The following is a 17,725-nucleotide window of genomic DNA, read 5'->3' as shown; positions in this document are numbered from 1 at the left end:
CTTGGATTAGGCTACTCCCAATGACATATACAGGAAAGAGCCCCGAAATTATCAAATTCTAAACTTCAGTTTTCACTAATTCAGACAAGTCTAATTCTAGCTTATTCCAAAATAGTATTTGCTATATGATTATTCTATGTGAAATCTTTGGCACATTTTTCAGTTTCTTTATTAATATAATAGAAAAGCTATTAAAAATAATACAAGAAATTCTGTAGAAATGTTTATATGAGTACTTGCTAAAATATTTGACCACATTTACACAAATTTACTATACAACTACAAAACCACTTATTTGACAAAATCAATGCATACAGTAAACTCTTATCTGGATATTTACTAGCCTTTGTATATATAATAGTGTAAAATAACTATTAATTATCCTGACTGTGAAGCAATGCCAAATTCTGAATATACATGTATAAGTAGTTGTTGTGTTATAGTATTGATTTAATTCTTTGAGGTATGATAAGCATTTATTGACTTTGATACTCAAAGTCCCCAATGATGCCAGATAGCTGAGTTTTAAAGTTAATTAAGCAACCTAACAGTGTTACGTTTCAATAGGATACTGCTGGCATGTATATTGTCTTAAAATTCAAGTTCTAAACATTTAATAAAGAGAAGACCTACCACGAAGCAAAAAAAAAAGCTTATTTTTGCTACTTGAGTTGCAGTAAGTTTCCCCACAGTTTTGAATAAGGATTCTTGTTCTTTCACAGTAGGATATGACATGCGAGACAACTTAGCTTCCAATGCATGGCTTGATGGAAGCTGCCGAATCTCCATGATATTACTGAACCTTACACGAGACTTTTTGGGAGCTTAAAAGGAAAAGTATAATACAAAATCATTAACATGTCCCCTCACATCCAATGAAAGTCACAAGTTTTAATTTACTCATAAATGATAAATGCATATTCTTTAATCCACATATTATCAGACTTGGACAGCAAAGAAAACCAGTTATAGTATTACCTGGGGCAGTTATGCTCAAAAAGTTAACAGGAAAAACATTTTCACTATAAAAATGTTTTAAGATTTTAAAATGAGACCAATGTTCAAACAAGGGTTCTGCAAGTGTGTACATACACAACTGCCTAGGTCAGGATTATAGTATGGTTATTATTTTAGCATTTATGGTAAAACTTTTTTTATTTATGAGAATCATGTTCCTGGTCAAGCATGCAGAACATTCTTCTAGAGGTCCATTCTTTGCAAGAGAGTAGTACGGATAAATACTGTGCTTACGCTGAAGCTGATATTCTTTACTCAATTCATAGAACCAACAAAACGCCTATAATTTGCTATTAGGAGTCTCAAATGGCATGGTTGAAGAGGATCTTGTTCATTTAAATATATTATATATTATATATGTATATATATGTATGATGAAACTATACATATATACATATATATATGTATACACACACACACACACACACACACACACACACACGATGAAACCATAGAGATTTCTGATATTCGGAAATTATTTCTGGTTTAAATAAAAACTTCCAGTCAAACGTCTGGAAGATTAGAGGCCAAACCAATACTGCATGGAAAAAAAGAAATGCCAGGTGATCCCAGTCAACCCACAAAATCACTAAGTTTGGGGATGGCTTAAATGAAGCTAAAATTTCCTCCCATTTCTAAGTTATAAAATTCTAAGTCTTGCTTACTTTCTTCAGTATCAATGTTTGTGTTCTCAGGTTTTTCACTTGGAATATCATGAAATTTCACAGGAACATAAAGAGGTTCACTCTAGAATGTAACAAAAACAGAAACAAATATAAACAGCAAGTATAATACCTAATATACTGGCTAAAATTTAAATTGATGGCATGTAGACATAAATACCACTCAAAACACAGCTGTTCACCACAGCAGAATTTTCCCAAAATATATTGGAACAGGACTGGTACATTATATTTAACATTTAAATGTCATAAAAACAGACCTTTTTCTCAAGCTAACAGATTATCTCCAATTCCTTTTCATTTATTCTTTTAACAAATACGTGCTGAGCTTCTACTATGTCAGAAACTGTTCTAGATCCTGGGGCTATGAGACTGAAAAAAGACAAAAGTCTCTGTCCTCAAGGATCACATAGTTTAAAGGGGAAGGCAGATAATGAAGACATAATCAAGATCTAATATGTATATGTATTTGCCAAATTGTTTTCTCTTATTACTTAAGATTCAATTAAAGATTAAGATTCCTGAAAACCATTACAGGATTAATAGACAAGAAAAAAACGGCTACCACTTATCAGTTCTTATAATGTACCAGCTACCAAGGCCAGAGCAGTCAAACATGTCTTTCTCATTAGTCCTCATAACAACCTCATAAAATGGTACTTAAAAAAACAGAGATATAAAATAATCAAGTGGTAGACAACAGAATTACCAGGTTTATCTAACCATGCTCTAAAGGTCTATATTTTTAAGTGGTTCTGAATTCCTCTACAGTTTTTATACATGTTCTTTAAATGATCTATATTTAAGGCACAATTCTCCAACTAAGCTGTTTCTTAAATTAACAGAAAATGTTTTCTATTAAATTCTTTTAGCTCTTGGTATAGAACTCTGCCAATGAAAACTATTCAGTAAATGAAGAGGCAACAGGATCTGAAAATAGACACAGTCTCTTTGTTACACTGAACTTTTCATTACAGCATTTGGCCTAGAACAATTTGACATACCCATCTTACTGATAATAGCAAAACTTAGTATTAGAGTAGGCAGAAGAATAGTCTGTCACCTCAACTCTGCCTTCTACCCTGATAAGAGACAAGTGGTATTAATTTTGCTGATTCGTAAGATCCTAGAGAAATGGAAGGACATTTTCTCTAAGCTTCATAAACTCTTTACAGCATCTGGTAACCTACCCTGAATGCAACTATAGTTCCAAAAGCCAGACAAGTAAAAAACCGTACTGGCAATAAGGCCACGAAGCTAATGCTTTATAAATTGATGCTAAGCTTTAGAGTAACTTTAAAATTTTTCTCAGATAGAATGCCACATTTGGAACATCTTAAAGAGATGCCTTAGATTTCTACACACTTTCTCTCAAACTAGATTCAAACTAGATTATAAATGCTTAAAATAAGTGAATATGTTAATTACTTCACTTGCTCACTACTTATTATCTGTCTATTCTGCCCTCCCCAAACACACACTCTCACACACTAGAACATAAGGTATATATTTCTAGAGCCTAAAACAAGTGCTTAACACTTAGGGATGCCTGGGTGGTGCAGTTGGTTGAGCATCCAACTCTTGCTTTAGGCTCAGGTCATGATCTCAGGGTCATGAGATGGAGCCCTGCACTGGGCTCTGCGCTCAGTGGGGAGTCTGCTGTAGATTCTCTCTCCCTCTGCTCCTCCTCCTCATGCCCTCTCTCTAAAATAAATAGGAATCTTTAAAAAAAAAAGTGCTATTAAAAATTTGTGGAAAAAATCTGTGGAACAAATGAACAATCTGCTTATATATTCTCAGTGTCAAACAAATATATTTGCTTCTAAGTGATAATAATAATGAACACAAAGTGATGAAGCTGGTAAGAAACAAAGGACAAAGGACTGTCCCTTAGGATTTTCACTCCTTAACCAATGTCCTCTTCCCCTCTCTCCTAGAAGGCTGAACTACTTACTTCTAGGTCCCAAGAAATAAAGTACCATATTACAATTCTTATGGCGGGCACCCAATATTAGGATATATCTACATCCTAATATAGTGGTGTTATAAAGCTATTTCAGTCCTTCCTGTCATGGCTCAACTCCACCCATTCCAGAAAAAAAGCACTTACCAAAGAACTATTCATAGTTGTATCTGTTGTGCAAGCAGCAAAGTAACCTTCAGCATCTGCAAACTACAGATAACAGGACATAAAATTCGATTAAACTCATGTTATAAAGTAAGGCTGCTGTCAGCCACACTCAAAGGAATAGAATAAAAAATCCAGAGTATTATAAGGGTATAATTATTATTAATCATAATAGCACTAAGGCCAAGTATTCAATTATGCAAGGTAGGTATTATCATCTTCATTTTACTAATGAAGGAACAGGCTGAGAGATTTCATCTAAGTAAGAGACAGGATTAAAACCGAAGTCAATCTAAATACAAAATTTAAGACCTTTTCACAATACTGTTTATTGTAACATTTCAGATTAGAAGGAAAAGGATGGGTGGGTTTGTGCAAAAGAGAAATAACATCTTAGTATTATCATGATAATAGTATTAACATCAAGAAACCCCTAAATGGATCAATGGACTGGAGAACCGCACTTGGAGAACCCTACGCTAGTGCTGTACAAGCATGTTTCTATTCACCCATGGCTACCCTACCCTATCATTATCCTTGCTTAAAGTCTGAAGAGGTTAAATAACTTGCTCAAGGTCACGCAATCACTAAATGACAGAACAAAATTCAAACACCAGAGCCCATGCTCTTAAAGAATTCCCATTAAGTCAATAAGGAGTCAATGGAGAAAAACGAACAAGATACAGACAACTCCAGAAAGAATCCTATTGTGCAACAAATACATAAAAAACCACTGAAAGCATGCAGATTAAACAAAATATCATGTTCACCTATCAAACTGGTAAACGTTGGGATTGTGGTAAGGATTCGATCTCATGCACTGCTAACAGAGATAAGAATTATAGGTTTTAATTTAGCAATAGGAAGCAAAAGCCTGAAAATGGCATTATTGTTTTATCCACCAATTATACTTTGGAGATTTATCCAAAGTAAATAACTATAGATGTGTATAAAGATATTCCTATTTACTTATATCAAAAGAAAAAGTGGAAACAATCTATCAAGGAACTGTTAAATAAAATAGAAAAGATAATAACAGATGTTTATTTACTAGCCTGCAGAGGTATTCATGATACATTAAAGTAAAATCAAGTTAGACAATGATATAGATTAAACTTACTTCTACTATAATTTTAAATATATGCACATAAGCACATAGCCACAGAGAGTATCAGTATATACAGTGGTTGCAGAATGGTGAGATTACAGATAGACTCTTCTTATTCTTTATTCTTCGTTACCATAATTTGTCTTCAACAATGAACATGCATCACTACTATAATTTAAAAAAACTTAACATTAAAAAATGTTCTAGAAATACTAAATTACACAGAAAGTTGTTCATGATATACCACTAAGAACAGAACGTCAACTGTAAAACAGGACATAACAGTATAGTTTCACTTTTGTAAAAATATAAAATAAAAATACACACGTGAAAAAGAATGGCAGGATATATGTCAAAATACTCTGGAGTTATTCCTTGAATGGTGGAATTTACTATTTTCTTCTTTTTGTTCCTCTGTGTTTTCCAAATGTTCAGTAATGTGCATGTAGGTATATATACATATAACATACTCCTACATGTAATACTACAATGTATATGCATTTCTATAATGTATATGCATTACTTTTACAAAGTAAAAAATGGAAGTGTTCGTTAGAAAAGACAAGAAGTAGACTAGTCTAATGCACAAAAAAAGTACACATAAAAGAAAATAATTAATAGAGAAAGAAAGTATTTGGGAGGAGTGGGGAATGGGAGTTAGTTATTATTAAAGGGCTACAGAGTTTCTGTTTGGGATAATGAAAAAGTTCTGGAGATGGACGGTGGTGATGGTTGCATAGCAAAGTGAATGTAGTTAATGCCACTGAGCATTTAAAATGTTCACTATATGCCACTATACATTTAAAAATGATTAAAATTGTAAATCTTATGTCATACATTCTTTACTACAATAAAAAAAGAGGGGCAAGAAAAAAAGGGCTAAAATGGTAAATCTGATGTTATGTATATTCTATCACAATTTTAAAAGAGGAGAAAAGGAGAAAGAGTGGAAAAGGAAAAGAATTAATATAAGAGGACTGCCATTTCTGTCAACACTATCAATCAGCATGTTATGTTACATCAAGGAAAGAGTATAATTTGGTTAGCCAAACATATGAAAGATGGCCTGAAATAAGCTATTTTCATTTTAATAAATAAAACCTTGGTTTACTTTATTTCTAACAAGCAACTTTACAACCATTTAGATGATACTCATCCAGTATGCAAATGACCAAAGACTCCAGATATTCTTATTCCTCACATTCATCTTCATCTCCACATTAATGATTTGGGCTAGTTCAATATTTTTAACAACCCAGAGGATATTATGAGATAAGGGAAAGACAGTGATTATGTACCTTTGATTTCTCACAAGATATTTTGATACCAAGTTGATTAAAAGAATAAATTTAAAATTTTGGACAAAAGTCGGTTTCTCCGACATGATATGCCATCTTCACTCACTTAACTGAACAACTTGAAATCTGACTGTCCTTCAAGAAATAACTTTTAAACTTTGAAAAAATAAATCCCCTCTTCAACAAACACTTAAAATTTAAAACTTACAAAAGCAGCATGCTTTCCTCGAAATCCTCTTGTACACTGTTGTCTCCATGGCTTCCAAATAATAAATCCCAAAAGGTATAGAACAAACATAGATGTTTTTGCAAAGGTGCTGAAGAACGGCTTGTTGTACTGAGTAAAAACATACTGTAAAGGAAAAATTTACATAAACTATGAAATGACTTTAAACCTTATTACTTATCTCCAAAAAAATAAGGCTATTACATGATTTTTAACTCTAAGAGGTTCATGTGGAAGGGAAGATCAGAAGAGATTACAAAAATATTTTATACTCATTTCTACATATTTGCTATATATTATAAAAAGGATAATATTCCCAAACAAAGCAGCAACAACTTCCAAAAAAAGCTTTGTTCAACATTCATTAAAAACCTACTATGCAAGAGGAGCTAGGAGCTAAGGAAAAATAAGATAGCCTTTCCTTTCATATATATATGAAAAGTACACAGCATAATATGCTAAGTACCACAACAAGGGTATACAGGTACCCTGGGATTACCAAAGGGAGAAAGAGATTTGAGGATCGTGGAAGATTCCTAAGAGAAGCTATCCTTGAGCTGCATGTGTAGGGCTAAATAATAGGCAAGAGGAAACAGCATAAAGAGAGGCAATGAAGCAGAATGGCGTATGAATAAAACTGCATGAAGGTTAATGTTGCCAGGAAGTTATATAAAACCTATAATCTTCATTTAACTTAGAATTCATGGGTTTTTTTGTTTCCTTAAAAAAAAAAATGTCCTACTTATGTACACTGAAAAGCCCAGAAAAAAATGACAACCCAGGAGGAATGAGCACCTATAGAATACAGAAGTGATCTTTATCGTCTTGCAATAAAAGAAACCATGGGTTCTTAAAGAAATGATCAAATCCAAATATGGGGCAAGAAAATTACCAGATGAACCTGAGGCATCTTGCACCAAAAAGCAAATAGGATGTTAAAGACCAATAGGGTCATATTGAAAGGACAGTAGAGCCAATTTGAAGAGGCTCCCACTGGTCAAAGATAGTACAGTTTAAGCACCAAAAGGAGTAACTACAATTGTCTGAAACATATGAAATACACAAAAATCCATGAATGTATGATGATACCCTACGGTTACTATTAGAAGTTGCTAAGCAACATTACTCTAAAACAAAGAATCAAGATTTATTCGACGCTTCCTATATGAACTATGTTTCAGGAAAACCAAACAGTAGTGGGGAAAATCTCTCCTTAAAGAATTCAGCTAAGGGGCGCCTGGGTGGCTCAGTCGTTGGGCATCTGCCTTTGGCTCAGGTCATGATCCCAGGGTCCTGGGATTGAGCCCCACATTGGGCTCCTTGCTCCGTGGGAAGCCTGCTTCTCTCTCTCCCACTCCCCGATTGTGTTCCCTCTCTCGCTGTGTCTCTGTCAAATACATAAAATCTTTAAAAAAAAAAAAAAGAATTCAGCTAATAAATGCACATGGAATGACCCTTAGAAAAAAATCATCATTTTACAACCCCTAATGAAATACTCTATCTGGGCAATAATCATATGGATATTTGACTATTACCTAAAGGTTGATGAGAAACTTCATAGTGCTGAAGTTGGCATCACCCAAAGTAAGACTTATAGCCATTATGTGCCTCATGTGTTGTCACAGGAAGTACCCAGTACCACCAAGGTATTTTTTCCTAAAAACTGAACCTGAATCAAATCAGGACTTTACACCTAACTACCATTTTATAGGAAATAAGAGAAAAGGAGGAGCAAGTTAAATGATACCCCAAGGAAACAGCCAAATTTAAAATGTGTGTTATGGAGCGAATATGTGTGTCCTCCCAAAATTAATATGTTAAAATCCTAACTCCCAATGTGATGGTATTAGGAGGTGGGGCCTTTGGGAGGTGATTAGATCAAGTGTAGAGCCCTCATGAAAGGAATTAGTGCCTTATAAAGATATCACAGAGTGCTTTCCTGACCTCCTGGCCTTTTGAGGACACAGTGAGAAGACTGCCACCTAATAACCAGGAAGTGGCTCCTCAGCAGACACCTAATCGGCCAGTACCTTGATCTTGAGCTCTCCAGCCCCCAGAGCTGCGAGAAATAAATGTGTTGTCTGAGCCACCCAGGCTAATGGCAGCCTTGTTGTGGCACCCCAAATGGACGAAGACAGTGTGATATATCCTATAGGAAAAATGATCCAGTTTTTCCAACAAATCATTAGCATGATTTAAAAAAAAAAGGGGGGGGTTGGGGGAATACAGTTAAGGAATGAAAGCGCCTTAAAAGAAATTTGAATATGGACCAGGTACCAGATGATCTTAAAAAATTATCATTAATTTTGTTAGACATATAATTTTGTTAATGGCATGGTGATTATATTTTTAAAAATTAGGACCTTTTCAGTTTGAGATGAGTATGAAAGAATTTACAGGTCAAATGACAAGTGGCTAGAATAGACTTGAAAATACTTCAAGAAAACATGTCTAGGGAGGGGTTGATAAGAGAAGATTGGCAAAATTTAATAGTTGTTAGGTATATGAAGATCCATTATACCATTCTTTCTACTTTGTATATGTTAGAAAATTTCTGTAATAAAAAGATTGATTTTCTTGTTGAAATACACAATATATCTTAAAAGTTTAATGTACATATTTGGCTGAAGAATTAGACATATTACATATGCTCTTGGATAACAAAATTATAAAATATCCTCTTACTACAGAGACAGATTGCTAAATTATAATGTGATCAGGTCTTCTTCTGTCCTACATTTTATTACCTGACAAATAAAAACCAAACTATTTATTTAAAACTAAAAGTTTTACAGATAAGCTTATTTCCTCTTCAACATTAAAGAGATCTCTTTGTGTTAAACTACAGAATGTTCATCTAAAAAAAAAAAAAGGTTACAGAAGAGTGAAAAATAATAAATGGCCTGTTGTATTCCAGAGCCTACTTCCAAAATGGCTAAAAATTTATTTACTCATTGGCTACAATGTCAGTGTCAACTATTTACTTAACTATGATGTGAGATGACCAGCAGTGACAAACTGCTTCTTCTGACATTTAAATTCATTTTATAAATACTATTTCCTTTTGTATATTAGCCTTAAGACTACAACATGTAAGCTGAAAAGCAGTAATTTCTGAAAATAAAATTGCACATCTTTTTATAGAGATCATTAGCCAAACAGAATAAAATATCTACATATATAACTAGAAAGAAAAACTTTGTGCACTATTACTATCAAGAGGACACTGATAAAGGTAAAATAAAATTTAACTGAATGCAATCACCATATACCATGTATTTCACAATGTTTGAATCAGCAAATATATAAATGTGCATGCACCCATGCATATGGCACAATAGTGACCTGTACATGAAAGCTCTGATTACTTTCACTCATCTGTTCAAAACTATTCTTACTTTCCATTAAATGGTGACAAATGGCTTTGCATCCTAGATACTTGTTCCACTAGAAAATATTGTTTATAAACAAAGAAACTGAATTTAGAAAGAAAACAACAGATACATAATCAAATATTAAGAAAACATGAATATGGTCTCATTTTTAAAATAACCCTCCTGGGCGCCTGGGTGGCTCAGTCGTTAAGCGTCTGCCTTCCGCTCAGGTCATGGTCCCGGGGTCCCGGAATCGAGTCCCGCATCGGGCTCCCTGATGGCAGGAAGCCTGCTTCTCCCTCTTCCACTCCCCCTGCTTGTGTTCCTGCTCTCGCTATCTCTCTCTCTGTGTCAAATAAATAAATAAAAATTTTAAAAAATAAAATAAAATAAAATAACCCTCCCTAGGGGCACCTGGGTGGCTCAGTTCTTAAGCGTCTGCCTTTGGCTCGGGTCACGGTCCCAGGGTCCTGGGATAGAGCCCCACATTCGAGCCCCACATGAAGCTCCCTGCTCAGCAGGAAGCCTGCTTCTCCCTCTCCCTCTCCCACTCCCTCTGCTTGTGTTCCCTCTCTCGCTGTCTCTGTCAAATAAATAAATAAAATCTTTAAAAAATAAAATAAATAAAATAACCCTCCTTAAAAGATTGAAGAAAACCGAAACAAAGAGTATCTTTTGTTTCAACCTGAATTGACATCAATTCACTTGTCAAAGAAAATATAAATAATTCAACAACATTCAAAATACTGCTTTAAGCATGAGATAGAAATGATTATCAAGACACCACAGATTAATAGCAATATTACTATAATGCAATATCATTCCTAGACAAGAATTACCTACCGAAGTAAGTTCTGAGGATGCGACCCATATCACATCAACAAGTAGGAGAATAACAATCCCAAGAGCCATTCGCCTGCGCTGAGTGAAACCACTGCTCTGGGAATTCATCCGGTTCATGATAAATACACACACCATTTGCAATCTGTTTTTTAGAAAATACAGATCACATTAAAGAAAATTTTTGAAAAATAACCGTAGAAAATGAGAAAATTAGTATAAGAGAAACATCTGACATTTCTTAGCTGATGTTGTTTGAAAGTCACAGAGTAAATTAAAAGTGGAGTTTACCTTATTTTAAAGGCTTTTCTAAGATCTTCAAGAGCAATGCCTGAAAACTTGGCAGATCTGAGTCTAAAAGGAGGTGAAGAACTCAGCGCACCTAAAAACAGCCATAAAATGATGCTTATAAAAACATCAACCACTCAAAGTAAGGTTCATCACGTTTTTTTACCCTTAAAATTCAAAATGAACAAATGAAAAATACCAAAATGTGCTAAATATAATTGACATTTTTCTCTAGCCTCGTTATTCACTGTATATTTCAAAATTACACTCAGAGAAGTATAGGGTACAGAAAAAAAAACTTCAATAAAAGGCAATATTTAAGAGTAGTCAGCTACCGGCAAAAAGCTCCTCCGAGTTTCGTAAATACAGAAAGTCCATTCGCCTCTCCCTACAGAGGAATCCACCCCAAGGGACAATGTCTAGACTCGCGCCTGTTCTGTCTTTTTCTGTCTTCCATCTCTTGGAGGGGAGTTTGATTATTTGAGAGGAAGTGATTTGTTGTGAGTCTTGGGGGTGCGTTTCCAATCGCCTCACGTGGTAGAGGGAGAGGATACTCCATGCTCCCCCACCCACCCTTGCCTGTCACTGCATCTTGTTTCTTTAGATCCAAAGAGTAATTCCCCAGACGAGTGAGGAAACAGCTGTTAAAGGGAATCCTCCTCTTCTTTTGGCGGAGGAGGGGGGAGGAGTGAGGCCGGTGACACCTTCCCCAGGGAGTGAGAGAAAGCGCGGAGGCGGCGCTCGAGCAGCTCCCACTAGTGTCGGAGTCCAGAGCGGACTCCCACGCCCCTGTCAGCCTTCCCCTCACGACGCCCCTTCGAGACCAATACCATTTCGGCCAGAAAGCTTCCACCGACTCCAACAGCTAGGGGTGGGGCCGTTCGTGGGCACTCGGTCCCGGTAGGGGCTCCGAGGAATTTCGGGGCCCTCCCCTGACTGCCTACCTGGCCTTCCTGCCCCGCGATGGTGTCGTGGCGGCACCATGAGCGGCCTCGGCCCGGACCCGCCGCCGCCCAGCGCCACGGCCGCGGCCTCACAGAGCTGTCGCGGTGCCTGACATTGCGCTGGAGGGAGGCCCAGCCCCTGAAGCCGCCGTGTCCCTCGGGGCGAGACTGCGGACGCCACCCGGCCCCACTCGGCCCGGGAGGGCGGGGAGCGGGCGAGTGGAACCGACCGCGCAGGAAGCGATGGCCGCGGAGGCCCGGAGCTGGACCCCGGCCCCGCCCCCAGCCTGCCAGCCAGCCCCGCGGCCCCGCCCCCCAGCCCAACGGCGGCGGCGCTGGGGCTACGTCACGGCGGCGCGACGGCGGGCCGCGCGTGGGAGCGTCTGCAGGGTGTCTCGGCGGCGTGGAGTGGTGTACTGTTGGGATCCTGGCGCAGGGCTCGAAGATGAGGCAGTGACGCTGGGAGGAGCGGAGATAGAAGTAAAGCAGGGCGTGGTGGAAGAAGAGGGAAGCGAGAGTGGGTAGGTGGGGCGGAATGAAGGACGAGGGAGGTGGCCGGGGCTCCAGATGGCCCCGCCCTAGAAAGAAAGCTAGCAACTCCATTTCCTACAAAGTTCGGCCACGAAACTCTCCATATCTCTTTCTCGAAGAGAGGATCGAAAAGCAAAGTGGCCTGGGAGAATTTTGCTCTCTGGAAACTTTTGTTTGTAAACTAGATCCCAGCTCTCGGAGTAAGCGGTGTCCCTTGGGGAAAGCTACTTCACCTCCCCGGCCCTCAAGTTTCCTCATAGACAGAAATGACAGCACCTGCCTCATCTGTCTATACTATACACCCATATGTATATACACGCACATATATATGCCAGGATTACATTAGTTTACAAATGTGAAGGGCTTAGATCAATTCATGGCATATAGTGAAAACTCCACAAATGTAAATAGTAAGCTGTATAGATTTTTTCTTAACTCTCTTTTGAATATCCCATAAGAAAAAATGCTTGGCCAACGTCTTAACTTGTATTCAGAAGACAAAAACAAGACTAGACGGTTGTGTAATTTAACTGGAGTTATCCACCACCATCGCATTTTTAACATCTTCAGATGGCACAAAGAAATTTTCTTAACTTTCATAGTGACAATATAGTGCATTTCTTAATTCTCTTAAATCTCTTGTTTCACTAAATACATATTCAAATAATGAAACAATACCAATGGACATTTTTTTGTATTGATACAATCAGTTTCTAACAAATGGTCAGCATCAAGCACGTAATGAGTCATTCAGAAGCCTATCATTCAGAATTAGAAAAAGCTTAACCATGTACTTGAAATTACTACTCAGGGGAAATTTGGTTGCATACATTTACCGGCATCCTTTTTATTCTTATCTCTTTTTTTTAACATTCTTTAGAGTGTCAAGCTCATAGTGTGCTACATTTATGATATATAGACTGAAAGAATAATAGCAGTATAAATACCTCTCAAGATCTAAGGGTCAGGAAAACTATGTTCTAATTCTTAATCTGACCACAATTTGTTATGTAATCTTGAGGATTATTCTACTCTCAATTTTGCCTGAGTTCTCCCATCTATAAATATAGGGATACTGTTAGCTTTTTCTTAATTAAATAATGTAAATGATAGTACTTTATAAATGTATGTAAATGCAAGTTACCATTATTACCACCTACTGCCAGAGCATCTGCTAAAGGACAAATGCTGTGATATTCTTGTGATAATGAAGATAAGGTAATTCTAGACCAGCTGTCTTCAAGTAGTCCCCAACCCTAGGTTAATCTTCCATTACCATTTTCTCCCCCTACCCTCAGAAGGAAATTCCACTGTACTCCTGTGTGACAACAGACTCTGGTGTGGTTTCTGTGCTGTGACATCATCCTGATCTTAGGCATTCCTTTCTTTGGACCCCAAGTGCATATCTTGCTTGAAGATAAATCCTCCATAACTTCCAAGTCTTGCACCAAATGCCAGCTGTCTGCATTTTCAAATATAAGTTCCACAAAAGCAAGGATTTTTGTCAATATCATTCTCCACTATATCCTCACCATCTAGAATAGTACTTAGCACAGAGATGGCAGTCAATATTTGTTGAATGAACTTGAACTTCCTGCTGTCTCTTGACCTTTATACCTAATTCCTTTCCCAAGTCTCCATTTCTGTCAGTTGGTACCACCTTTATTCTAGTCTCACAGGCTTAAAATGTTGATCTTTTATTTTTATTAATTTCCTTTTCACTCTTCAAAGTTGATCACTCCTCACTGAGATCCCTCAATAGTAGACCCTTAAGATTCATCAGGTATTAAGTCTTGACACCTTCAAAAAAAACAAAAACAAAAACAAAAAAAACCACCCAAAATATAAAGAATATGATTTCTCCTGTAAAGAACATATGCCACAATATGAATATGAAAGCAAAGTTGTCTGTGTACAAGAGTCACTAGCTAACTCTCCTGTACACCAGCCTCAAAATTCAAGCTCTAGTAAAATTATAAATAATTATGTCGTGAATGTGTGAAGCCTCTAGTTAAGTATTGAAAGCACCTATAAATAACAAAAATGGAAATAAATGAAGAATACCCAAATGAGAATAAGCAAAGGATATTTATTCAGAGCTTGCTATAGCAAGTGGTCAGTCACCATCACTTGAATTGGGCCAAGACCCAAAAGCAGTCAGGGAGTGTAAAGCTTTACAGTAGGAAAAGGATTCGGGGATGCCCTGATAGCAGGTTTTTGGCACTAGGAAAGTTAACTAGAAGCAAGACATCCTATGTGATTGTTTAGGAGTGAGTAAATGCGTTTCTCTAGTTGGCCCTAGGTTGGAAAGGACAAAAACTAAGGAAGCTGGCTTACTGATCAAGTCCTGGCCATTTGGGGCTAGTTGCCACAGAGATTGTGGTTTTGCCTTTCTGGACAGACTGCTGCAGAGGTTGTGAGTCAGAGTTCTATTTTTATATATGCTATGGTCATTGTCCCTTTGTATTTTCAGTCTCTCACAAAAGTCTACTATGTATCATCCTATTCTCTGCAGTACCTACCAGAATGCTGGTCACATAGCTCAATAAATATTTGATTTTATTTGCTTCCAAGGCATAGTTTAATGGATTGAGATTTGCAATTTTAAAATATTGTACATAAAAGACTGCTTTTGAATGTGTCCCTTCCTGCATTTTATGGGGTAAATCATGTGCTACAAGGAAAGTCATGAACTTGGGAGGTTCTGAGATACCTCAGGTACAAGGGTTTATTGAACACAGCCAAGTCTTAGATTTTAAAGCATTTCAAGGCAGATTAAAGGAGCAATATGTCAATGGAAATTTGAATAACAGTTCTAAACATCCATAGAATAAGCATGCCAAGACAGTGCTTGATTGATGATCATTTATTGCCATGTCCTTGAGGGCATGGACTAGAGCTCTGAAGGCATGATCGCTTCAAGCAGATCTAGATAGAGAAGGCTTTAGGAACAGGTGGAATCTGAACTTCATTTTAATCATGGGTAGGATTTTGATGAGGGGGTAGGGAGGGGAATAATATCTAAGAGAGTAAAAGAATGTGAGCATAGGAGAGGAAAAATTCTTTTTCCTTTTACCCTCCTAGATTCTCCTGCTGGGACCCTGTAAAATTGGACTGACAAAAGACAGATTGACAAAAGAAAAACAGTTTATTAATGTGTACAGCTCACATCATTCAGGAGAAACCTCAATGAAGAGTAACTCAAAGAGGTGGTTAGTACTTGGGCTAATATAGCATCTTAACAAAACAACAATAATTTGTGGAGAAAAAACAAGAGAAAAAGTTTTCAACTTTCAAAAGCACTAAACCATTGGAAGGAATATATGAGAAAAATTAATGGAATAAAGGTTTGTGCAGGTCCATCTTTGCACTGACCTAAAGATGTTCTTCATGGCCATGAAACTTCCCTGGGCAAGGGGATTTCTGGCAGTCCTCATTTTTCAGAAGTTTCAGCTTTTAGTCAGATAAAGGAAACCTCAGGAAGGCTTCTTTCTGCATCTATTAATTCTCATTTACTCAAAATAATCCTTATGCCAAAGTAGCGTATTTTGGGGTGGCATATGCTGGTCCCCTACATGAACAACTGGAAAAGGTGTGTCCAGAGGCAAGTTATAAAACTGATTAGGCAGAGCACAGCATATGTGTAAAGAAGCAATGGGAAATGAGACAAATGAGGTGAGTTTTAGAGTTGCAGCATGCTCTGGAAACAAGGCCAGAGAGGTTGGACTTTTATTTTGTATATGATGGAAACTAAGAATTGCAAATAAGTGAGAAACACTTTTAGTAAATCAGAAATTACTGTCCATTAGACATTTACCAGCACGGTCATACTATGGAGACACTGCATAAGACAAGGAGCCTGCCTTCAAGGAATTCATGTTATAGGCAAAACTGGTTATGTAATTAGGGCAGGTATTTGCTAGACTAGAAGATACTGAATCTAAATGTACTTCTCTATTACCCATTAGCACTGTGTACTGTGCTGGCCACCAAATTGATGCTTATTTTGAAAAGGGTCTTACTTGAATATTACTTGCTTTAATATCTTCCCATTGAAGGTATAATTGTCAAGGTACTAGACAAAACACTAAAGGCCATCTAACTAATCCTGAGGAACTTAAAATGGCACTGTCCATGCCTACCCTGTGCCTTCAATTAGCTGACCAGGCCCTGGCCAGCTAAGTGACCCATGCCAACAGGCTAGAGCACGGTAATGAGCTCACTGAGAGCCATATCCACTTCCCAACTTGATCTTGACCTCAGCTTCTAACTTGCTCTCTTATCTCTCATCTTTGGCTTATGCTCTGTTCGATACTTGACATCTGATACCACTCATCAAGGACAGCCTTGGCTCTTTCTTATCATTTGCACCAACACCTGAGCTCCCATCTGCTGCTAGACATTAAGTAAATAAGCCAACCTGAACCTCGTAGCCCCTGGAACCCTCCTCGGCCCATGTGGCCCAGGCACAGCCTAGGTTGCCTCAACTCCCAACAGGGAAGATTTGAAAGAAAACACAGACTGAGGCTAAGACACGTGTAATGGATGTGACTATTCTTGTTTTCTCCTGCTTTGAGCAGAGGCCCCAAAACACAGAATCAACAATAGAGAGCAAAAGACAGTTAAGTTTTAAGGTGAGGTCTCAGACTATGGGGGACTGATAAAGAGGTATCCAGTTTTACCATCGGCACACCCCTTGTAGCCAGACTGTATTTGTAGACTAAAACTCTATGAGAGGATTCAAAAGATGGGAAAATAATTGCTCGAAGAGAGTTGTCACGTGATCTGAACATCCCCATCAGCATCTCCACTGGAAATTGGGAGGTATGCTTCTCTCCTCTTCTAGCCAGCCAAGGGAGAAGGGGAGGGCAGGCACTTCAAGGAAGCATTCAAAGGTCCTGGCACATGTTCTCTCAAGTTTAAGGAACACAAAACACAAGGACGGGTGCCCAAATCAGAGTGACAAAAGGCACTGGAGCCTACAGAAGGCTTGCTGCTCTGACTGCAAGATAAAGAAAGGGAATTCTCATGGGAAGAGCCTGTATTTTGAGGTGGGGCCAAAGAAGGTGAGTTTCTCCTGGGCCAGAAGGGAACCCCATAGGAAGGAGCAATTTGGGATTTTATTTTATTTTATTATTTTATGTTAGTCACCATAGTGACATAGTCATCATTAATTTTTGTTGTGGTGATCCACGATCCATTGTTTTCGTATAACACCCAGTGCTCCGTGCAGTACGTGCTCTCCTTAATACCCATCACCGGGCTAACCCATCCCCCCTCCCCTCTCC

At 37.7% G+C, this 17,725-nt stretch overlaps 1 protein-coding gene across 3 annotated transcripts in view; it reads right to left on the bottom strand.

Moving 5' to 3' along the window:
* The window catches only part of SLC35F5 (solute carrier family 35 member F5), a 37,814-nt gene extending 25,625 nt beyond the window's left edge, over positions 1–12,189 (bottom strand). Inside the window, exons 1-7 of one of the 3 annotated variants that reach the window (XM_027589718.1) lie at positions 11,907–12,166; positions 10,966–11,056; positions 10,678–10,819; positions 6,443–6,586; positions 3,811–3,873; positions 1,683–1,764; positions 634–824 (exon numbers count right to left, since the gene is read on the bottom strand). In XM_027589718.1, the coding sequence (XP_027445519.1) occupies positions 634–824; positions 1,683–1,764; positions 3,811–3,873; positions 6,443–6,586; positions 10,678–10,819; positions 10,966–11,056; positions 11,907–11,946 (753 nt within the window). In that variant the 5' untranslated portion in view covers positions 11,947–12,166. Of the gene's footprint in view, positions 1–633; positions 825–1,682; positions 1,765–3,810; positions 3,874–6,442; positions 6,587–10,677; positions 10,820–10,965; positions 11,057–11,906 lie in introns of all 3 variants that reach the window. The other 2 variants (XM_027589719.1, XM_027589720.2) reach the window with 2 other exon arrangements.
* Positions 12,190–17,725: the final 5,536 nt, after the last annotated feature.

Source organism: Zalophus californianus, chromosome 3 (assembly GCF_009762305.2).
Source record: "Zalophus californianus isolate mZalCal1 chromosome 3, mZalCal1.pri.v2, whole genome shotgun sequence".
NCBI lineage: Eukaryota > Metazoa > Chordata > Mammalia > Carnivora > Otariidae > Zalophus > Zalophus californianus.
Note: the sequence above shows the minus strand (reverse complement) of the source record. Positions and strands in the feature narration are given on the sequence as shown.